The sequence below is a fragment of the Leptidea sinapis genome, chromosome 32 (assembly GCF_905404315.1).
Source record: "Leptidea sinapis chromosome 32, ilLepSina1.1, whole genome shotgun sequence".
In the NCBI taxonomy this organism is placed as follows: domain Eukaryota; kingdom Metazoa; phylum Arthropoda; class Insecta; order Lepidoptera; family Pieridae; genus Leptidea; species Leptidea sinapis.
This window is the reverse complement of record NC_066296.1, coordinates 2,068,859-2,094,529: the sequence shown is the minus strand read 5'-3', so window position 1 is coordinate 2,094,529 and position 25,671 is coordinate 2,068,859. Positions and strand designations below refer to the sequence as shown.

At 36.3% G+C, this 25,671-nt stretch overlaps 1 protein-coding gene across 3 annotated transcripts in view; it reads left to right on the top strand.

Annotated features, from left to right (window-relative positions):
* The first annotated feature begins 8,620 nt into the window (after nucleotides 1-8,620).
* LOC126974544 (uncharacterized) overlaps nucleotides 8,621-25,671 on the top strand; it is a 50,875-nt gene continuing 33,824 nt past the window's right edge. The window contains exons 1-2 of one of the 3 annotated variants that reach the window (XM_050822067.1): nucleotides 8,621-8,699; nucleotides 18,330-18,412. In XM_050822067.1, the coding sequence (XP_050678024.1) occupies nucleotides 18,334-18,412 (79 nt within the window). In that variant the 5' untranslated portion in view covers nucleotides 8,621-8,699; nucleotides 18,330-18,333. Of the gene's footprint in view, nucleotides 8,700-15,332; nucleotides 15,503-18,329; nucleotides 18,413-25,671 lie in introns of those variants that run through there. The other 2 variants (XM_050822066.1, XM_050822065.1) reach the window with 2 other exon arrangements.

The following is a 25,671-nucleotide window of genomic DNA, read 5'->3' as shown; positions in this document are numbered from 1 at the left end:
TACTGAACACTACTTGTTAGGTAAAAAATAAAATTGTCAATATTTTTTTCCAAAACCCATACACATCACATACCTCCTTCGAGGCAATAATCTTTTTATTAAGGGGGCTACGACAATTACTGACGACTGTTCTACAATTATATTATTAACTAGCTTTTACCCGCGACCTTGTGCGCGTGCAATAGTTACTTTGGGCAGAATTTTTTATTTTTTAATATACTCACTTTGCAAATAATACACATACAAACTGCTGTGGTTAATACATTTTTATAAGCTACCAAATATAAAATTTTCAACCCCCCTTTTTCCTAAATTTTAAAAACACTAGAACATATATTTATTTATTTTTTATCCAGTTGACATACATGACATACTTTCATATAAATTTCAACCCAGCCAAGCTTTTTAATCGCGATAAAAGGTAGCCTATGTTCTTTCCCAAGCTCTTGTCTATCTCTGTAATTTTATTCATCAAAATCCGTTCAGTGGTTTAGGCGTGAAAGTGTAACAAGCAAACATACATTCACATTTATTATATTAGTAGGGATTATAAAATGTAACCACTAAAATATTTGCGTATCTTTCCAAACGAAACATGTGCATACTTCTAAATTTGTAACATCAGTAGCTATAAATGTTTCTTGCAAATAAATAACTTTGACCTTTGTCTTCCGCTCCACCATAGAAAAAAGAAGGTGCTTAACTCCTCCCAGGTGTCTCACAGACCACCACCAGAAGAAGTAGTGATTTAATATTAATCCGTACGGCGGAACATTTCGGTATATTATTATATTTACCAGTGGGAGGCTCCTTTGCATGCGATGCCGGCTAGATTATCGGTACCACATCGGCGCCTATTACTGCCGTGAAGTGATGCAATACGTTAATATCGACTGACACAAATCACTATCAAGTGTGGGGTGAAAAAGGGGGATGAAAGTTCTATAGTTGGTAGCTTATATGAATGTATTAACCACAGCAGTTTGTATGTATATTATTTGCAACGTGAGTTTATTAAAAAATGAAAAATGCTGCACAAAGTAACTATTCCACGCGCTCGAAGTCGCGGGTAAAGCTACTAGCTAGTACTACGCGAGTCTCTAGTTGTATAAATAAAATTAAATCATTGTAGTTATTATCGGATCGTTAGTTATGGGTGGTCTGCTATCGATGAATTATTGATTCTATAATAATTATAATAGTGATGATAATGTTTATTGAACCTCATTATATTATATTCCTTATCCCGCGCACATGTATGTATGTATGTAATATATTTAATCATGAAAGTTACAATTTATTTTTTACCATGCCCCGCAAAACTGCTAACGTAGTTTGACTGCAGGTAATTCGCTTTACATAAACATAGCTTATAAATTATTAAGTAAGTTATTGAAACAATTAATTTACATAAATGGTTATAGCGTATTTAACAAATATTTTTTTAGTAAACTTTTAAATTTAACAAGTGTAGGCTCACGTCTTATGTCCTCGGGTAAACTGTTGAGTAAGTATGGAACTCGTTTTTTTAATGTTCTATCTCCATAGTAATTTTGTACCATGGGTATTTCAAATTTACCTTTGGACAATGACCTTGTGCCAGTCTTATGTTGCACCAAATTACACATAACACCCTTTTTTTATTTTATTTATTCAATCCATTAGTGATAATTACAGCAATTCAAGCAACAATACAAAATTTAATCTAAAGTTAATTCTAAATGCATTATCTTTACCAGTGGGAGGCTCCTTTGCACAGGATGCCGGCTAGAATATGGGTACCACAACGGCGCCTATTTCTGCCGTGAAGCAGTAATGTGTATGCATTACTGTGTTTCGGTCTGAAGTAGCTAGTGAAATTACTGGGCAAATGAGACTTAACATCTTGTCTCAAGGTGACGAGCGCAGTTGTAGTGCCGCTCAGAATTTTTGGGGGTTTCAAGCATCCTGAGCGGCACTGCATTGTAATGGGCAGGGCGTATTAATTACCATCAGCTGAACAGCCTGCTCGTCTTGTCCCTTATTTTCAAAAAAAAATTTAAGGCAGATGCAGCATGCAATTGTTATGAACCTTTCAAATATTTATATGGTATAATAAATTGAAGTACTTATACATAATTTAAAAAAAACGTATTAAGTTATTACCGAAAGAAAAATCACAATGACATTTTCATTCTAGGTAATTCGCTAAAAAGTTGAAATCAGTTGTTTATATTTTTTTTTAAATTACAAATTATTTAATTTATCACTTTATAAAATTTTACTACGGAATGTTTTGAGTGAGTCCCCAAAATGACCCAAATGTTTGTAACTATCGTTTAGTATTTTTTTTTATTAATTTATAAATATACAGTTTCTTCTTAAAATAATACAAAGTCCTGTAAAACTGTTTACACAGTTTGTCTACAGGATCGAGCGAATCTCATAAAATAAATCTTAAAGCCTATTTTACAAATGTTACTGCAAAAATAAAAATTGATTCAATAGTTTTTTAAATTTATTTTTGTTTGGTTCCCGTCGCATGTCGTCTGGCAAACTATTAAGCAGATATGGTATTCTTTTCTTTAAAGTTCTATCGCCAAAGTAATTGTTTACTCTAGGTACTTCAAGTTTGCCTGATGTCATCGAACGGGTGCCATGATTATGACTAATTAAGGATGGGCTATGATCTTGAGAGTCATGGTTATTTGAGGCTAAAAGGTATTTGTGCTTTTTACTTACAAATTTTATATAATTTTGAGTAATTGTCTTTACATTCAGCTTTTGTTTTTTGTTAACAAGTAATTTTAAAAACCTTATTTGCAATGCTTCGATTTTATCAATATATGTTTTAAATGTAAGACATCCTGGAAATCCTTTCTGGACACCAACAATATAATGAAGATGGAGTTTCGTAAGCAATTACATTTTGCCTCGTTACTTTTTAGTGTGGCTAAATATAGAATACCATTTTACCTATATAAAAGGCTTAAGTGGTTGTCGAACTCAAATGAGAGTTATCAGACGCATCACGGCAAAATTCTCCTTAAGGGGTAGCTTTAAATACAGCGCCTCCAAATGCTGGAATGATTTGCCGCCACCTATCAAAAAAGTTTGTACTCATTTAAAGACAAACTAAAATCTTTTCTATTAGAGATTCTATTGTTAAGAGACATAAAAATAATAATAATCACAAAATAAACAGCTTTAATAATAATAAAAAAAGAAACAAAATATATCCTACTTAATGTAATAAAAAAAATCTTTAAAACTCCCATTACAATTCAATCTTTTTAGTTTCTTTTCTTTTTGTACTATTTTTAGACCGTCACTTTTAAAACCTATAACAAAAAGAACCGTGTTTTCTACGGCTGCTATCAACAGGTCGACTTGGTGGGCACCTACTGAAAAACAATTTTCTAATTGGGGTGGTCCTTATTTCAATTCCATAAATGCTGAGTGAGTGTCCTTTTCATGACATCCTATTTTTAATTTCTTAATTTAACTATGTATATAATTTTTTGTGTTGTCACGAATACATGCATACTTTACCATTATAAAAATATATAATAACAACAAATTCAGTTTTGATTTATTGGTGGTCTATGTGATCCCAGTTCTTTCGAAGCTTACATAGTGCTTTTTCGTGGAAAAAGTATCTCGTCCATTTGTCGTTAACCGAAACTAGATGGCGTTGCCTCACGCTATGATAGAATATTACTTCTTTCAAGTATGACCACTGAAATATTGTATTTACAATATGATGATATACATCCATTTCTTCAAACAAAACAAATCTTATAACTATATTTACAATACTATGTTATGATTACATTATATTAAAACTATCGTTACAGGGAACTGTACCAATAATACTGGCAGCGTTGCCGCATTGGATAACTACTGCCAGCGCTTAGGTTACCAGTAGCCCTAATGAGGAGCGTAGATAGCAAAGGTAGATAGTATTTTGTACAATCTCCGCGCCTCTGGGCCCCTCCGGCCAAGTGTCTCGACACCAAACGGCAGAAAGATGTAAAACGCACTGAGACCGACATATTTGCTACGCTTGCTGTCTTCGGCAGTCGAAGCAGCAGCCCCAGCACCAACTGACATAACTGGGACATAAGAATGTTTCTTCTTGAGTATAATATTGTGAATAACTATGAAAGCGGCAGCTGCTCGAACACGACCAACGTCCTTGGTGAACGATCACTGAATGACTGAACGAAGTGGAAGAGCTGCCTCGCGCGCCAGTGGCGCACTGTTTAGATGTTTTCAAAATTTCGGCACGCTCATTCACGGCGCGCGCTCCAGGAGCGCATAATCAATACGTTGGCTTAAGGCGACACTAAATGCCAGCAACCTTGAGCGATATGAGTTCACGGCTGCCGGCCCGCCATCTATGTAACAAAGCCAATATTTTCAAAATTCTTGGGTGGAAAACAGTTTATATGCTTACAATCCTTGTAATTCACTATTAATCTGAATAAATGAACCTACACAAAAAAATTCAAGCTATAAGAATAACTTTTCTGAGAGAAGTACCAAAAAAATGCGTCACGCCATGCCAAAAACTTGTTTAACTTCAAAGAAAAGTGGTAGTTCAAAAAGGCTCGGCTGTGTTAACTTTAACCAACAGCAAGCATTAGCAACCAACAAAGAAGACTTAAGGATATGTCTAACAGGATTAAGTAGTGTTCATAGTTCGAAATGCTATACTTTCACCACAAAACTTGTCTAAAAACATCATGTTTCCGTGTTTTCTGCTTACTCTTTGCCTGAACAAGACATACACTTATGCGTTCATCGATAAAAGTTCCGTAGCCACTTGCTAGAGATGTTCCAATTGGCCCCTATAAAGTTTGGTGTTCTCAGTAAGGCGAGACAGTACACCATTCTTATATTATGATTTATTTTTATTTTTCACAAATTATCTTGCCCCAAACTAGGCATAGCCTGTACTATGGGTGCAAGACAACGATATATTTAATACAATATTCTTACTTAAATATCCATGACTCGGAAACAAACTTTCATATTCATCATATAAATGTTTGCACCTACTGGGATTCGAACCCGGGACTTCTAGCTCAGTAGGCAGGGTCACTAACCACTGGGCTATAGGGGTTATTACATTACATATTATACTTATTACAATCAGTAGGTACTATAAGCTACCGCCTACATATATTTAACGCGCAAATTCCGTCTCGTCAAAAATTACGTTCTCTTTGACTAACTATAGAGTTCTGTTGTTTTTGATATTTTTATATTATTAAATATCCATTTTTTCTGACAATTGGGGACGAGACGAGCAGGACGTTCAGCTGATGGTAATTGATACGCCCTGCCCATTATATTGCAGTGCCATTCAGGATTAATGAAAAATCCAAAAATTCTCACCTTGAGACATAAGATGCTAAGTCTCATTTGAACAGTAATTTCACTAGCTATGACGTCCTTCAGACCGAAACACAATAATTCTTACACATTACTGCTTCACGGCAGAAATAGGCGCCGTTGTGGTACCCATTATCTAGCCGGCATCCTGTGCAAAGGAGCCTCCCACTGGTAGAGTGGACTTCAATTTCGGAATCCTAGTCTCTTGTCTATTCCCGTGACAAGATCCTGTAAGAGTTGTATCAAATTGTTAAATGAAGTTGAACTACTTATGTTTTTTATGTCGTGCATTAAAGTCAAAGTCAAAGTCAAAAATATTTTATTGACAAAAAATCAAAAGATTGCTCGTCAACGTCAATCACCAAAAATACACGTAAAATTATTTTAATTTTTCATTAAGCCGAGTGTTAAGAAGAAGTTATATCAGAATAAATTTCTTTAATAACGTTTATTGTTACATTTTAATGTACAGTTGTAATGTTGATAATGTATGGAAACAATCTTTTTTTATGGAAAGGAGGACAAACGAGTGTACGGTTCACATGGTCTTAAGTGATCACCGCCGGCCAAATTCTCTTGCAACACCAGAGGAATGACAGGTTGGAAGGAACGTTACCAGCGTATAGGATGGTACCTTTGTCAAATCGCCCCGGCACCATCACACAAGGAAGATTATTCCACAGCTTTGTAGTGCGTGGAGGAAAGCTCCTTGAAAACCGCACTGTGGAGGACCACCACACATCCAGGTGGTGGGAATATTATCCTAATTTGTGGCGTGTCGTGCGAGGGTGAATTCGGCGGCAGGAATCAGGTGAAACAGCTCTTCGCAACACTCCCAGTGATAATCTTTATAAATACTTACTTTACTTTCATAATTTATTTTTGTAGTATGACTCCAAAATAAATTAAAATAAAATCAAACTACAACACAATTTTTCAGTGGCAATGATCGACGAATTCCTGAGAGAGACCTGCATGGCCCGTGCATACGACATCTCCAGTACTGTCATCCAAAGAGGATGTAATGGAAAATACTACGTTATAAGAGGCAGGACTGCCTAAGTAACAATTTGAATTTAATTTACTATGAAACGTGCAGTTATTTGACATAAGTTTAAAATAGTAGTAATTACTGTATCGCGATTGGCAACGAAGCATAATCCGGCCAAGTTTGAAAGCGAACAGTTGCTTAAAACGTAGTGGATTTAGGCTATCTCTGTTTTTTACAAGATTATAGCCGTCATCTGTCAATCTATCAATGACTGTACGTTTCATACAATGACGTTCTATACATATAGACAATGCACCTCATACAAAATCGAAATGTGGCACATGTCACAAATGACACCATAATAAGCTAATCGACTGCTAGGTCTATACATTTCTGCATTTACTCCAGTTGTTTAAATTATTATTGGTCAATAGGCAGCAATGTAAACACTATTTCAGTTCCAGCTACGTATTTTGAATTTAGAACCCGATTTGGACAGTGACATCAGTGGAGTAGTAGTTAGGTATTTTTTTAAATCCAGACAAAAAAGAGAGTTGCTATAAGTTTTACGTTCGTCGGTCTGTCCCTATTTTTCGATCAAGATCTGTTCAGTCGGAGGTTTTTTACATTTTTATTCAAAATCACACTCATATTATAGAGGGGAAAGTTTATATGTTTATTTATTGGCTTGTGTTTATATTTGTTACTTCTTTACCGTTTAAAGGAATTTGGATTTAATAAGTTAAGGTAACATTTAATAAGAGAAACTTATACTTACTCAAATATAATATTTTTATTTACATAAAATAATTAGTTAAACTGGTTATTTAAATGTTAAATTCCTTGAATTAAATTAAATTTGTCTTTTAGACTTAAGATATCTTTTCCAGGGTATCTTTTTGGTATGTAAACGTTCACGTTCTTGTAAGCCGTTCACATTACATAAAATACAATATTGCTAATCATTGTTCACTAGGCCTTTAAATAAAAATTAACAAAACCGACCGACTTCAAAAACACTATTCCAAAAGAATGGGTATAATATGCACTAAAAAGTATGAAAATAATTGCGTATTTTTATAAAATCTAATTTATTAATCTTATTCTATTTACATGGAACATGGAAGCACCAGCTTTCAAATAAAAAAATAATTATACAAAACCGGTTCACCCAGTCGTAAGTTCTGAGGTAAAAAACATAAAAAAACATACTGAAGAATTCAGAACTTCCTCCCTTTTTGAAGTCGGTTAAAAAGAGTGACTCTATGGTTTTCATTTTTGAATGGGTCCTTTCATCTGTCCCATTCTGACAAGCAGGTCTTGTCTGGGGACTTGTCAATAATTAATACTATATTTAATGAAAAATAATGGTTTTATTAAATTACTAACGCTTTTTGAATACCAATTTTATATAAATAAACTAACCTTACCGATGATAATTCACACCATCTTTTTTTTGAGTCGTTTATGTTTAATATTATTTATGCACCTTTTATAGCACTTTTAGGCTTGTTTATTAACACACAGTTGAAACACGACTGAGGAGAAAAGTGTGCTTCATTGTCATTAAGCACACTTTTACCGTTCCGTTATCAGACTGCGAATGATATGTCCATATGTATAGAATATCATTGGTTCATACAATCGAGTGAATCGCTTTATTAGAGAGATTCGTTAGGCTGGTGTCATCCAATACTGTCAGCAACAGAGTAAGATATGGCACATGGCCTTAGGGACGATACGAGCAGGATCAGCTGGTGGTAATTGATACGCCTTGCCAATAACAATGCAGTGCCGCTCAGGATCCTTAAAATACCCAAAAATTCTGAGTGGCACTACAACTGCGCTCGTCACTTTGAGGCATAAGATGTTAAGTCTCATTTGCCCAGTAATATCACTCGCTACGGTGCTTCAGACTGACACACACCAAAATTATTGCATTTATTATGTAAGTGCATGTATTTGATAAATTATTCGGTGTAAAGTAAATTTCCACTAAATAAATCTGTTATAAATGATTAATTAGTTTGAACGTGCTTTTATCTAACCAAATGCAATAAAATCTGCAATATATATAAATAAGTTTATTCCTCCCACAATCAAAGGGAGTTTGAAAATGTTATAAATTATGACTATAAAATCATGACAGTCATAATTGTGTGATTAATTATTAAATAAGTAATTAGTAACATTATATTTTTCTCTAGGAGTTTTGAATTGTAAGGAATTTTATCACAGTATGTGTTTTGATCTCGAACAGGCAACAAAGGAAATTATTTTTATCGTTTGAAAAGTTTTTAATCGCGAGCCTTTTATATACTGAAAATTGGTGAGTTAACTATTATTTTCTGTAATTTTTTGAGGACTCAGTTTAATTCACTAGATAACTCTTCTAAAATACTGAAGGATATGAATATAGAAGGTTTGGTTAAATGTCTTTTTGCATTTATCAATGGGCACTTACACACTTCAAATTCAAAAAATCTTAAGTCACTGTAAAACTTTATAACTAATTTAGTGCAAGTCAAGATGAAGTACAAAAGTTACAATAGTATTCATATGAGTATAATAATATTCATAAACAAAATTTAGAAACCTTAATTCCAACTATCTTTATCATTCAAATAATCTATCATATTAGGTATAATAAGGCCTTAGGTGTTAATTTATTTTTTACGATACATTTAAATTTTATAATTAATAATATTTTAGTATCATTTGGGAGTTTATTATAAAATTTGAGAGCCGTAGATGGAATTGCGAGTTAATGTTTGTTTCGAGTATTGACATTATGTACATCACTATTATTTTTAAATTGGCTGATATTTTTATGAGCGTATAGGAGATTCTCGTATATGTACTGGCAGTGTACTGTCATAATATTAAATTTCACCAAAGTTTTCTCTCAATGAATTCCTTGAACCGATTTTATAGGCTGCTCGAATTGCCCTTTTCTGAAGCACAAATATTATGTTCTCAATATATTATGCGTCCCTACCCCATAATATAATTCCGTAGGACATGACAATTTAAATAGATTAAAAAAAATCTAAAGCACGCACGAGTATCTATGCTAAATTCTATTGAATTACTATTATAATTTATAACATTAAAAATAATGATTGTGGTGTTTATAAGTATATTGTTTTCATAGCGAATATTGTATCCACCTTTTTGAAGATTATATCCCTATATAATAGTACTAATAATAATTCCCCTGAATTATGAGAAATATTTAATAACTATTTGAATATTGTTTAACTCTTGCATCCACCTACAGGATCTCATGTACAGTTGAATATGATAGATGTGGGACTAGAATATTTTACCTCTCGTGTTCCGTCCGAGCGCTCTTCCACTGAACTAACCGTTCGAGTGACGTATCGATCGTAATTTTTGTATGCCTTGTTCAAATCTCAGGTCGTGGCTCATTTCATAAGTTTTTGATTAATTTAATTATTCCCCCAACCCTAATAATTGCATAGTTAGGAAATAGACTTCAGATGTCGTTCTTTCAATTCTAAACAATTTATCAAAATGATTTGTGTTTTTCTTTTTCTTTTCTTTAGTGTTAGTTTTAAAAAAACGAGTAGACTCGTCCAGATTTTGGCGAGACAACACGTCCTGAAGATGCCTCGTGTAGAGGCGAAACACGTGTCGAATTGGCGGAATTAACACTAAAGAAAAACTCAAATCATTTTGATAATTATGGATTTCCGCAAAGTAACGCCTACTTCGATAAATTTTCTAAACAATTTGTTATTTTAACTGAAATCCCTCAATTCTAGGATTAAACAAAAGGACATATTGCTTTTGACTGGTTTTTTATCAGGTATAACTTTATACCAAGTTTATTTGTAAGGCCAGTTAAAGTTTATATATGTTACTCCTCGATTATATTAGACTTCTAACAGGCCCTGTAATATTATTGTACATTACTAGGATGCAGTCAATATTTCAATATCTTCAGATTTAGGTGGTCATCCGATTAGTAAGTACTGATTCAACTGTTGACATTAAATATTATCTAATGAGATATTATCTTATATATCATTGATGGTACGTGATCACCAAGTTCATGCTGTTCTTCATCATCGTCATGTTTGTAATCTTTTCACACAAAAACTACAGGACAGATTTCATAACTTCTTTCATCATTAGAAAGCTGCATCTTCACTGATTGACACAGACTATATTACATTTTCAAAAAAAAAGTCTAAGTACTCTATTAATGCCACTATATCTACTTTTGACATTTTTAAAGATGATGTAAGTGCCGACAATAATTAAACCATATTATTCATACATCTGTATTAATCCTTATTCCATTAAATGAATGTCCCAAAACGAAATAAATACTATCCTATCTCTCAAGTTGGACCAAATTGCACTCCATTAAGTAATTCCCATTAAAATCCGTTCTATATTAAGATTTAAAAATATCAATCTACAGAAAATTAATAAGTAAAATAATACTTTTATGTTAACAAAAACAAATCTATAGTCCGACTTAGGAGACTTTCCACTACCTCATGGTATCCCCGATCTCACGATCAGTATCTACGCGAGTGTAACCGCGGGACATTGCTAGTTATTAATAAAGATAGATTTGATTTTTCTTTGAAGGTTGTTCCTCATGTCACGATTAAATCTGCAACAATAGACGTCATAATAATATCAAGAATAATAATGATGTTAAAGCCTTTTTAATGATTTTCCATTTGATTTTATAAATTTTAGTGTTGGTAAGTTAATACGGTTAGTCGACAAACATGACTATTTTAATTATTAACTTTTATGTTAGTAAGTTATTATGCATGCACTATGTTAGTTTTCTACTCCATTCCTTTCTATTTTCTTTTTCGAGCCAGTTAGTTCCGCCAATCTCTCTAATCTCATCTGTCCACCTTTTATGCGGTCTGCCCACATTTCTCTTTCCTGCAGGTCCCTTCGATGTTGTGGTCTGAATGGTCCATCTAGCGTCTGGTAGTCGGGAAATGTGTCCGGCCCATTGCCACTGTAGTTTTAATGCTTGACTTAAGGCATCAGTTAGTTTTGTTTTCTTCCTTATCTTCTGGCTGAGTATCTTATTAATTTTCCTTAATTTAAGCATGCTTCTTTCAGTAGGTCATACTAAGGATAATACATAATTATTTTATATTAAGAACTGGCGATATGAGCAAAATGTTCACCTGATTGTAGTAATCACCCGCCCATTTCAATGAAGCACCGCATTCTTGAAAAACATAAAATTTTTAGCAGCTGCAACCTGGTTTGCTCTCTTCACCTGAACACAAAAGATATTATGTCTAAGGAAACCAGTAATTTCACTATATATGTTATGCAAAATATATTTCCATCGAAATAAAATGCCAAAGCAAATTAATATTGTTTAACACTCGGGCTGTATCTCCATCTACAGGATCTCATTTACAGTTAAATTATATTTGTAATAAAATGGAGATGGACCATAAGATACATGGGCCCAAATTGTGCCATACAATATCTAATATATTTTATAATTTTAGTTTACCATAGGCAGTTATGTTCATGCAAACGAGCGCTAACTTCTCACCAACCTAACCTAACATGCATTAAAATTGTTTTTCTCTGAATCTGGGATTCGAACCAGAAAAATATCTTTGTGAATAATAACAATAACATTTAAAGTACGCATATTTAATTTGTACCAAAATTTATGGACGGTGCGGGAATCGAACCCGCGCATCTCGGATATCTCGGATCCCAGCGCTCTTACTAATTAAGCCCACCGTCTAGACGGTTATACTTAATCCCAGAAGTGAGGGTTCATCATATTCATCATCATCAGCCGGAAGACGTCCACTGCTGGGCAAAAGCCTCCCCCAAAGATCTCCGCGACGATAGTACCTGCGCTGCCCTCATATAACGCATTCCGGCGATCTTGACCAGATCGTCTGTCCATCTTGTAGGGGGGCCTACCAACACTGCGTCTTCCGGCACGTGGTCGCCATTTCAGGACTTTTCTGCACCACCGATCATCTGTCCGTCGTACTATATGCTCTGCCCGCTGCCACTGAAGTGAGGGTTATGGCTTTTAAATAAATAACTGTTTAAAGTACATTTAAATACAATAAAGTAGAAAAAAATAACTCGTTTTCTTGGCAATCGGGAATTGATGAAATTAAAAACTTAATGCGAAAATAAAGTTTACACTTTAAATTCAATTATATTAAACAGGCCAATCAATTTAAAAGATACATTGTATATACAGACATTGTTAATAATTATAAAATAAACAACAATATCTAAATTATAACACATTAACAGACAAACAGAAACAAAACTATTTTGATAACAGCTAATTGTTCGACCTAAAGGAACCCAGTGATAACTGTGAAGTGGGAGAGTGTGTTGTAGAATTATGATATGTATAGAGAATCAATGAATATTTATCGCAAATACAAAATGATTAAATGGTAAGTATGAATATTGATTCATTCGAACAATTTAACTTCAATAACATACTGAATTTAAACATATATTATTTAAAAAAAAATTTGATCATACAAATTCAATTTGTAACCAATATTTTTGCACGATGCGTAAATCGAACTTCCGTCCGAGCGCTCTTCCAACTGAAACAACTGTTCGAGTGATGTATCGATGTCTTTTTCAACTTCAGGTTGTGGCTTCATCTACAGGATCTACTTTACAGTTGATAACCTGCTCAACCCCAATAATTGCATACTAGGAAATTGGCTTGAGATGTCGCTCTTTCAAATCTAAACAATTTTTCTTTAATCGCATAAGTATGGGATATCACTTTGAAAATAACAAATTGTTGAAAATATTTGAATTTGAAGTTTTCATCACCCATGTTTTTACAATGTTTTCACCCATGTTAAGAACGACCCCGCGATCTTTTGCCTTCGGTATTTCTATGTGGCCAAAAAATGAAAGAATACGTTGTCTGCATAAATTGTGTTGTCCACAGTTTATGCATATTTTTATTCTGAAGTGGCGTACTGGTATAAATTGGTTATTAAAGATGACTCGATTTTATGAACATAAAGCAAGCAACCAGGGGAACCATTTGGTTAGAAACAAAAGTATATAATTGAAATTAGTATAATTTACAAATAATTAAATGTTAATTAGTACGAGAGTCCTTTATATACAATATTAATAATCATTATAACTTGTCTGACCACAACTATTGTTACAACTTGCAAACTTCTAATTATTATTTTATAAAATTCGAAAATTGTTTCCAATTATTCAAGAAATTCACATATTTTTTCAAGATTAATATTAAATAATTATATTGTAAGGGGGTGTTAAATAAAACGGAATTGTAGTGATTGTCGTGCACAAAGTGGGTAGGAAGCCGTCGGTAATCACCAAGATATTTCAATTGCTAAATATCAATCGTATGTTCGTACATCCTACTATCGACTACTACAAAACACAGTCTCTGTCGAAGACTATAAAAGATCGGGGTGGCCGCTTGAACTAAAAAGGCTATTAATGATGTTAAAGCAAAAATTCTCCGAAATCCTATTAAGACGCATACAACTCTATCGCAAGAAATAAATATTGCCGCTGGGACTTTTCGCGTAATCTCAAAGAAAACCTGAAGCTTGGTGCGTTGATATAGGATATGACCTAATGCAATCCCTACAGTCAAAAGAGAGTGGCTCGATCTATAGCTTGTTGTCCCGGCAAATCTATTTCACTGATGTAAGAAATTTCTCAGCAAAATGCGTGTGCGCTCATAGCTCCAAACAAGCTGAGCAAGTGGTCATAATCCTGCGCCAGTCACCAAAGGCTGAAGGAGTCACAGTGCTTCATTATTTTGAAGTAGGAGTTAAAACTTCAACTAAAGTGCATCACAAGACTGTCTCTGAAGAGAAACCTCTTAGCAATACACTCTTTCAAAATGTACCTTGGACCTTCCAGTAAGACTCTGCATCTATTCACAACGCACGAACTACCCAAGCTCTGCCCTGGCCTTCGTCTAGCCCAGATCTGTACCCATTGGACAACAAATTGGATATTATACGTAAATTAATTTTTGAAACTAGATTTACTACAAATCAACATAGTATTTACATCCTCTTTGCAAATGAAATGATGAAACGTCATTCAATCGATCAAAAAGGTTATAAGAGTTTTAATATTTCTGATCAGACAGAGAAAGCCACTTAGGTAAGCCATAATAAAATGTGACGTTACAACTTAGTTCTGCCATAGTGGCTTTCTTTTGCGAGATAGGGACAGAAGACCCTTAATCTAAGGGCTGACTTCTTATTACGTGATTAGAACAATTTGAACTAATTTACGTCGCTAAGTTACTACGCCTGTAAACGAGTTTACAGATTGTATGATGTATGTCTGCAATTACACGTCATAGGTAATATTATTTTTGTCATGAATGAAAGTGTTAATATTACTCAAATACTAGACGCGCACCCCTTCCAATATGGAATTTGAAGATCAATTTGATTTTAAATTATAACGCCTTACTATTTTTAACAGCAAAGTATTGCAAACCAATAACCGTTGTTTATTTTTTGAAGTTATACCTATTTAGGCGCGTTATGAAAAAATGATGAGAATGAAATTTTACGATGCACGCGCATCACTGTAACAGAATATTACCGGACGTTTGCGACATTTTATATTTTTTTTTTATTTCTTCGTCTATTATTAGGACAGGAAAAGGGTTCAAGCCCATACAGCCGTATTCGTTATTTAATTGCTCCCCAGTACCGACTTCTTCCATTTGACCGCATACAACGAAGAGCGGTTGGAATCATCGACGATCAAGTCATCTCCGATCGGCTTGATTCTTTGGCACTGCGTAGAGATTGAATTCATTGTTTGTTTGTGCGGATAGTTATCGCAGGAAATACTGCATCTTGTTATACAGGCGTACTTTCTGTCGGAAAGCGTTTATAACAAGATAACCAAGACCTAAAACATAAATAAGTAACGTGAAAGTTAAAGCAGTGAGGAAAATGTCTGCAGTTAGTACATAACATTACAACTACGAACACGTTTGTAAGTCACGCATTAAATCGAACGTGTTTAGTTACGCTGGCATTGCAAATAACTAAGCGAAATGAAGATTAAGAAAATACTCGCTGTGTAAGTTACTTTTTTAATTTTACTGCAATATTATCATATTTATTTATTAATAATTACTTACTACTGCCATTTCTCGCTTGACTTGGGTTATTTAGCGTCAAAACACAAGTAAGAAGTGTACATAACTACCACGAAAATCAAAACTCGTTTTAATAGATACTTACAGAAAAAATAATAGGTTTTGTAAAAGAAAATTGAAGATTAAAAATAAATTGAATGGCTCTAGGTACCCAGATAAACCCGTAAGGTTTTCGTGGTACTTATTTCATAAAAATTGTTATGTATTTGTTCTGTATTGGCCAATAAACTAAAAAAAAAACACCCTGGGTGCAAGCAAGCCCTTGTAAGCCAAGATGGTAAATTGGAGGCCTTAGTCGCATGTGCACTACTTTAATATAAATATATTTCTGTTCTATCATATTCATTATATTTATAGTATTTTACGTATATATGATACTAAAATTATTTTTATATGAAAGATGGCAGACATGTAAGTGTTATAATGCAATTTTTTCTCTTTATTAAAATTTAGTGTTTATTGGGATTCTGACAGTTTTTTTAATGAAGATAAGGGACGAGACGAGCAGGATGTTCAACTGATGGTAATTGATAGGCCCTACCCATTACAATGCAGTGCCGCTCAGGATTATTGAAAACCCAAACATTCTGAGCGGCACTACAATTGCGCTAGTCACCTTGAGACAAAAGATGTTAAGTCTCATTTGCCCAGTAATTTCATTACCTACGGCGCCCTTCAGACCGAAACACAGTAATTCTTGCACATTACTGCTTCACGGCAGAAATAGGCGCCGTTGTGGTACCCATAATCTAACCGGCTTCCTGCGCAAAGTTACTCCCCCTCCCAGTTAGATGCTGAAAATCAGCGCTGCAGCCAAGTTGAGCATCAGCATATTTAGTTAAGTTAGGTTTAGGCATTTATAATAAGTTTATATTGTATTTTTATGGAAACACAAACTTGAATATCTTTGCAAGAGTTATTGTAAAGATTTATTTTCATCCCGATGCTTTCCTTAACCGTAAGAGCGTCTAATAAACATACTTTTACGAATACAGTAGAACCCACTACTATTTTACCCACTATTTTCACGCCAGTCCTTGTAATTTGCGCCATGTTATCATACACTTCTTAAATATTATGAGTATCACAATTTTCAGAAAATACGTTAAGGTGCTTATGTACATACCCATACTAACAAGGATGTGAGGCAACAGTTAATATGTTTATTTTATTAATCAGACAGAGCTCCTTAACTCTATGACATAAATAAGTGTTAACTGATGAAAATTTTTGTAATATTCTTAATTTACTAGTTATTATAATCTCATGTTATTATATATATATATTAAAAATAGAGTTTCTAAGGCGTCGGTTAGAGACAATTCCGCCGGTGGTTAGGGCGACAGACTGAGGAACTTCAGCACAAAACAGCTGCTTTCTGTTACTGACTCTAAATCCCGTTATTTAGTGAGAGCCACTTTAGATGATGGTCGAGGCTCTTTGCTGTAAGAACGTTTACGAAAAAGACTATTGGGACAGTTAATGTTGAATCAACATACTACATGTCAGTAACCTCGTGTGCTAGGTCTAGGTACTTCGACAATTTGTCTATCTCAGCTGATCTACCAACACTTATTAGCAATGATAATTCTGTCCGTGATGATAGATCGGTCCCAGTAGAGCTTGGCGCGGCTGTTTTCCAGAACTGGCTCCAGAGTATACTTATAATATGGGACTTCAAAATGCACAAGATTGTATCCAAGAGCAAGTTGCTGATGGATAGACTTGGTTACTTGGTTGTGTCTGTGCAAATTCCCTCGATTGACAAGACGAGAACATCCGGAAATAATATGCCTGATAGACTCACCAGGAAGATGACATCGCGAGTTCGCTTGATCGTTAGGTGGTTGGGACTGATCAGTGGTAGGTGTTGAGACTGTCACCTCAGAGCGTAGTCGATCAAGCGTGGCATCATCCAACACGTTTTTACGTTTAATACATCGCACTTGATCAGACAGTCGTTGTGTTGTAACGGTCATTCCTGATTCAAGGATCTGAAACAGAGAAAGTATTCGGGAACGATACGCAGTGAGGCTTCATTCCCTTTCTGTAGCCCCATAGTACGCTCGCATGATATTTTCGTTAATAATGTTGGTCCATCTCATGCGGCGCACTGCACCACCGACGGGACGGGAGCCGGATGCAGGACAGGGTGTCCCACTGACCCCAGACTTTTTTTATTATTGAATCCCGGTAGGTGCAAACATTTGTATGGTGAATATGGATGTTTATTTCCAAGTCATGTTTAAGTATTTATATCGTCTTTAGAAATCTCTAGAACAAGATGTAGTGATAAATTTTTCCAAGGAAGCAGTGCGTAAGCCCGTAAATTTGTGGCCAGATAGACGAAAGGCCTGCATTGAAATCTAAGAGACTAATTTGTCATGGAATTCATCTTTATTTTTTTGGACTTCAATGAAAAAATACATATTATAGTCGAAAATATTTGCATTTTATATTTAGACTAGGTATATTAATCAAAAGTTTAATATTGTATTTTTAATATATTAACAATTTTATAACAACAAAAAGCGAGGTAGTAGCGCGCTAAACGCTTATACTCAACTTTATAGTTTTCGTCATAAAGCCGAGTACAGAAACATTGTGTAAAAATATTTATGAATAACTCACGGCTCCTTCTATGCAATACTATATCTACGATTCTTATGTGTGTGCTAATTAATGTCTGTTCGCTTTCTATGAATTTGCGAGGAAAACCTCGGAGTTAATGTTATTTGTTTTTTGCAGTAACATGAAGCTGGAGAAGAGATGTCAGGACACAGTGAGATGTGACATGGAAACGGATTTGGAGACTGCGCTAGAACTAGCAGGTAAGTTGCGATAAGTTATATATAATATTTAACAGTATTTAACAGAAGGAGGCTCCTTTGCACAGGATGTCGACTAGGTTATATATAGGTACCACAACGGCGCCTATTTCAGCCGTGAAGGAGTAATGTGTAAACATTACTATGTTTCGGTCTGAAGGGCGCAGGAGCTAGTAAAATTACTGGGCAAATGAGACTTAACATCTTACGTCTCAAGGTGACGAGCGCAATTGTAGTACCGCTCTGAAGTTTTAGGTTTTTCAAGAATTCTGAGCGGCATTGCATTGTAATGGGCAAGGCGTATCAATTACCATCAGCTGAACGTGCTGCTCGTCTGGTCCCTTATTATCATTAAAAAAAATAAGTGAATCATAAAGTAGAAGTAAATATAAAGTCTACACTTTGATAGATTATGATTAAAATATGTGAAGATATTACAATGTTGTCGCGTGTTTAGAAGTTTCTGTTGTAAGACAATTTCTTTTTAACTTCCCGCTAAGAAAATTTAAATTTTTCAAAGAAGTTATTGGTTTTATCCCGTTTTGAAAAAAATCTAATTCTGATCAGTTGGCGCCATTAGAAACTGCTTAGCCAAACTTAGATTTTGGATATAATTTGGTCCGATTCGGACCGGTAGATTTTGAGAAATCTAAAAAAAACTACCAAAAAATTTTTTCCTTAAAAACGATTTGAAACGTGTTTTCTTGGAATAACTTTGAGACGGCTTTAGTTTACCAAAAACTAACCAGCTTATAACATTAAAAAACCACGGCGGTCACGGCTAATCTTGATTCGTTCGAGAGATATCGTGAACGAAAGAAAACCGAAAAAACACGGACGAGTATAAAAAGAAGGACTCCACGCCGTGATATTAGCAAGTGAAACACCGTTATCCTAGTGTGTGTGCGGTTACGGGGGATACTATGTAGTTACACAATTTTTTCTCCCTTAAATAATCATATATGGCCACAAACACTTATATAGTATCGTTTTTACACTTTTTCACAACGCACGCACTTTTTAAAATATTTTATTGAGACGCAAACTGATCTGTCACAGACGATGACAATTCTCATAATGGCCGCCTAGCGGCCTGTAGTAGTGTAAGTGTGTGCGTGGGGCTATGTATTTACACGTTAATCGGCTTGTTTTGGTGCTACACTGTTATGTAAGGTGACACGGAGTCGTTATTTTTTTACTAGTCCGTGCGAAAAAAGTATTTTTTCTATATTACTCCAAAATTCCTGGTTCGATCAATTCAAACTTGCTATTATATTTTCAACGATCCTCTGTGAGGCTTTAAATACTGCGTCGAATACCACCAACCGCGTGAAAATTTGTTCATCCATTTAAAAGTTATTGCAGTTTGAAATTTCAAAAAATAATATTTTATTATACTTTCATCAGACTAGAACAGCTATCTATTTGAGCTCGAAAAAGATAGATAAAATTTAAGAGCTTAGCGGGAAGTTGCATGGATCGCCTTCAGGTTAACTGTTTTCTTAATTACGTCTTATTAAATAAACTCAAATGAATTTGGTAATGAAAAAAAAACGGTTCGTCTTAGTACGTCTTAGAGTTTCTTGCGCCGCTTTTTCTCTCTCAGAGCGCCATTTGCTTCCGAAGCGGTAGTAGTATCTAGTATATAAGAAATGACATCAAAAAGAATTCTAAAGGAATCAATTTTGAGAAAAAAATGCCTTTTATGCCTTTACACTGTAAGCAATGAAAACTTCTTAGCTTCACAACGTAAACATTATTTTAGGATTCTTAGAAATACTTTAGGACGTATTTTTTGTAGAAATTATTCAATGAAAATATATATAAATAATAGTTAACATACATTTATCTACTATTAATACTATATATTGAATCCCACAAAAATCAGTTTCACTGTTAAATGTCGCACCAAGTACACGTCCAACTATTGTAACAGAGACAATGATAACCTCATTTTTGAAAAAATAAAAACTTGATCTTTACAAAAAAATATGAAATTAAAAAACCAAGTACACAAAACTTCTCTGATTCTCTGAATCTCTGAAAAAATAATGATCAGGCAGCAGTTAGTTCAAAATAAAAAATAGTATCTATTGACATTATTCGTTAGAAAACTTATGAAAAGAAGGACATAACAACATAAAGATAATGAAATAATATTTTTTTATTGCAACAAAAAAGTGATTACCAGTTACAGCGGGTGTAATTATAATGTGTCACTGACCACACATACACACTCTCCCTCTCATGCATACACACACACACATTTACCTCTATCCTTTTGAATTTCAAGCTTTTTCGTCACTGTGTAAAAGTGGAATCCTGGTGATCAGTAATACAGGTATTTTATTACCTACCAGCGGTGCCCTCACCGATATAGGGCGAAAGTATAAAAACATTCGCGATGCCTAATTACGTAAGCGGACGGGTTAAACCACATACGCTCCGTATAGCGTATTTTAACGCCCAAGGCCTTAAGCCTCAACTAGACTTGGTGAAGGAGTTCGCTCACGAACATCAATTAGACCTATTCATAGTGCAAGAGACATTTCTAAAACCACGTATACGCGATCCGCGTATCGCTAATTACAACTTAGTCAGAAATGATCGCACCACCCGTATGGGCGGCACCCTCATTTATTTTAAAAGGTCTCTACACTGTATACCTATAGATCCTCCGGTCCTCACTAACATCGAGGCCTCTGCCATCCGAGTCAGTATGGCGAATCACCGATCACTGTTATTTCAGCTTATCTTCCGCCCAACAAAAAAGTATTATACACAGATATAGAAGCATTACTCGGCCACGGGGCTGCAGTCATAGTGGGCGGCGATCTTAACGCCAAACACTCCAGCTGGAACAGTAGAGCCACAAATAGAAACGGAATCTTATTAGATTCGCTGACAGACACGCTGAACTTTTCAGTAATAGCACCCGACGAACCAACACATTATCCGGATAACGTCGCGCATCGACCCGACATTCTAGACGTTGCGTTACTTAAGAACGTAACGCTCAATGTAAATTCAATCGAGGTTTTTCACGATTTAGAGTCAGACCACCGGCCCATCGTCCTAAATCTAGGCCCACCGGTTAACTTTCAACCACCGACGAAAACAGTGATCGACTGGCAACGGCTGGAAAAGGATCTCGAGTCTATCAAGTCCGACGACCTTGACCTTATACCGGACGTCATCGACTCGGTCGACACGGCTCACAGTGCTATCTCTCATGTGACGTCACATATACAGAATAGGATCAAGGCCTGCTCCAGGCAGGTTCCGACGATGCAACCGCATCGCCTAAACCTGCCTCCAGAGGTCAGGAACTCACTCACACAGAAGCACAGTGCCACTAGACTTTACGACAGGTATCCGTCGGTCGAGAATAGGCGCCACCTCCGCTACCTACAGCGGGTGGTACGGGAACGTATCGCGGAACTCCGCGACGAACGTTGGGACCGCTTGCTCGGCAACCTTAAGCCATCACATGTGGCTTTCTGGAAGCTGCCTCGCGCGTTCAAACAGGAGTCGCCCACTGTCATGCCTCCTTTGGACAGACCGGGACTGCAGCCGGCGCTCGATGACGATGAGAAGGCTGAATGCCTCGCCGATAGTCTCGAGAGTCAGTGCTCTCCAAATGCAGCAGCCGACCCGACACACGTTGAAGAAGTTGATCGTGAAGTTGAACGTCGCTCCGCTCTGAGCCCTTCAGGCGATGTAATAAAACCCACCTCTTACGAAGAGGTGAAGCTAATCATTAAAGAGCTTCACTCCAAGAAGGCCCCGGGGCCCGACACTATAAACAATAGGGTTCTTAAAATCCTACCCTCGACTCTTATTACTTTATTGGTTACCATTTTTAATATTCTATTGTCTAATAGCGCGTTCCCCGAACAATGGAAGGATTCCATTGTTATCGGTATCCCAAAACCCAATAAACCTAAAGCTAATCCGAGTAGCTATAGGCCTATTAGCTTAATTAACTCGATCGGGAAACTTTACGAAAGATTAATTTTCGCGCGTCTTAATCATTACATCGCGGAGCTCAACCTGATACCCGACATACAGTTCGGATTCAGAACCGCTCACTCGTGTCCCCAGCAGGCTCACCGACTCACCGAGTACATTCTCGTACAGCGTCAACTTCACGCTACCACGGCAGCCGTGTTTTTCGATGTCGCGAAGGCATTTGACAAGGTATGGCACAACGGCTTAGTATTCAAGCTGTATCAACTGGGATTGCCAGACAGGCTCGTGCGCATCATACGAGCCTACCTTACTGATCGCTCCTTCCGATATCGAGTAGAGGGCACCCTATCCTCACCCAGACCCATCAGGTCTGGCGTGCCACAGGGTTCAGTCCTCTCTCCCACTCTTTTCTCGCTCTTCACGAGCGAGATTCCCAAGTTTCCGAGTGTCCAGCTCGCTCAGTACGCTGACGATACGGCACTCTACTTTGGCTCCACTCTATTGAACCGCTCAACCTTGAGCAGGAACATTAAAGTACTTCAAGCCGCCGTCGATGAACTAGGCAACTGGTTCAGAAAATGGCGGATTGAAGTGAACCCCACCAAGAGTGCAGCGGTACTCTTCGGTAACGCGAATAGCATCCGCGCTAAAAAACGACCGACCGACGTCATTAAATTGTATGAAAGACCCATACCGTGGGTGAAGGATTACAAATACTTAGGAGTCACGTTCAACAGCAATATGAACTTCAAGAAACATATTGATACGGTATGCAATAGAGCCCGATTTGTCCTCAGTCACCTTAATCCACTTGTGTGTGGGCGAAGCAAACTTCCGCTCAAACACAAAGTGACGCTGTACAAAACCATCGTACGGCCAATACTGTCATACGCAAGCGTCGTTTTCGCGCACACCCGACCGAGCTACTTACGTCGTTTGCAAGTAGTTCAAAATAAATTCACGCGCATGGCAACCGGAGCCCCGTGGTTCATCCGAAACGTTGACCTTCACCGCGACCTATAGCTTCCGACGATAGCTCAACACTTTAAAGAGATCTCGCGACGCTTCTTTGACAAGGCGCCTAACCATCCTAACATCTTGGTTAGGAAGGCATGCGGGTACACCCCCCTTCACCATAGTCTCAACCCAATAAGACGTCCCAGACACGTAACGGTAGACCCGGATGACGACATCACCATCGCAAACGCGACACCCACACAAACACCGACACAGACACGCACACACCGCCTTCGCAGGCGTAGGCGCGGTCAACCACCGCAAACCACTGGCACTCGTCACTCTGACGATGGCCAGCGGCCCGCACCCTAGATACACCACACATTGTTTTGATCGACGAGGCGTTAGTCCTCGTCCTGTAATCGTTTCACTACACTCACTCACACACGGACTGACTGACGGACTGACATACACCACTTACACAACCACAAACACACTCCACAAACAGACACAAACACAAACATACATGCACACTAACATTTACACTACTTACACACATACAAACATACATACATACAATCATAAACACATACACACACTTACATACATTACACTAAACATCACCACACTCGCCGGCGAGTGTGTTCTTCTCATCTTTTCATCTTCATTTCATCTTCATTTTCATTTTCATTCTCTCTCCTTCCCACAAGCACACAGCCGGTCTGAGGTTCGAGTCTCCTTAGGAGACGCCCCGCGACTGTTGTTGCGTAGTCTTTGCGGCCTCCACGGCCCACGTCCTACTTCGCTGTGAAAGCCAAGGCTGCTAATAGCACAGAGGAGGTTTTAGTCGGTATGGGGCGTCCGCTTACGCGGACACTCGAGTCCGACATACGTAACCGTATTTCCTCCTCTCAAAAAAAAAAAAGGCAACAGCGATATGTATTGCCTGTATTTTTAAGTTTTCGCTGTATTGTAATTTTGGTTGTTGGTGAGAAATAAAGTTATTATTATTATTATTACTGGTTCGACATCCATCATGGGTCCCATTGAGCATTCTTGTCCAAGAGCGCGTTAAAAAATGCCAACGAACGCGATATAGGTGCCATCGCTCGGGCAAATTAACTATGTAAGTAATATTATTAAACTGGTAAATAAAGTTGCGGGTAACAGCTATTTGTGTATAAATACTCCAGTAAATATTGCGTTCACTAATCGCGCTAATTCATTCGACTTAGACTTCACCCGAAAGAGCGTTACGTAGCCGAGTGTGACAACTCAATCTCATTCAACACTCACAAAAGTTTTCTATTTAAAGTGCGTATAATACTATTGAGCTTCGAATATATCGATGATAAAAGAAAACTCTTTGAAAATAGCAGTAATGTAACTAAAAGTATCAAGATTATTATGTTTACGTTCGAGAGTGGGTGTGCTGCAATAACTATTAATGATCCATATTTATACTATATTATATTTTAACTGGATAGTAATAAAGGCGGTTCACTATCTACATAATAATTAAAGTAGTTTACGAAATAATTAAATTATGATATTTTCAATTTCAAAATATACACATATTTCATCTAATGCATACTTGTGCCCACGGACTAGTAAAATAAGAAGGACTCCGCGCCGTGATATTAGCAAGTGAAGCACCTTTAAAAGAACAAAATGCGTGTAATTGTAACGGTTTTACATTAGATGTTTGCGTAAAAGTTACATTTTTATTATAGTTAACCCGACGTTTCAAGACCTTTCCAGATCTCGTTTTCAGGGGGACTGCAGATGTAGTAGTATCTAGTAGTATAAGAAAGGTAGGTAGTAGTATCTAGTAGTATAAGAAAAGAAATGACATCAAAAAGAATTCTAAAGGAATCAATTTTGAGAAAATAAATGCCTTTTATGCCTTTTATGCCTTTTAGTGAGTCAAAGATAGTATTTGTCATAGTTGTCATTATGAAGTTTAGCGCCATTTATTTCCTCGGAGGTGGTATTTTCTGTAGATAGATGGCTTTTGGCAAAATTTACTGACAGTGGCTTCGATGGCTTCACGTTCCAGTCTTGGGAGAAAATATTCTCTTTTACCAAATAAAAATGTAACTTTTACGCAAACATCTAATGTAAAATCGTTACAATTACACGCGTTTTAATCCTTTAAAAGTGTTTTATTTAAATGTGTAACATTCGCGTTAATCAAAGAAAATACTAAGTGAAGCACCCTTATGCTAGTGTGTGTGCGGGGTGTACCAGTTACACAATTTTTTCTCCCTTAAATAATCATATATCCTCAAATACTTTTATAGTATTGTTTTTACAATTTTTCACAAGGCACA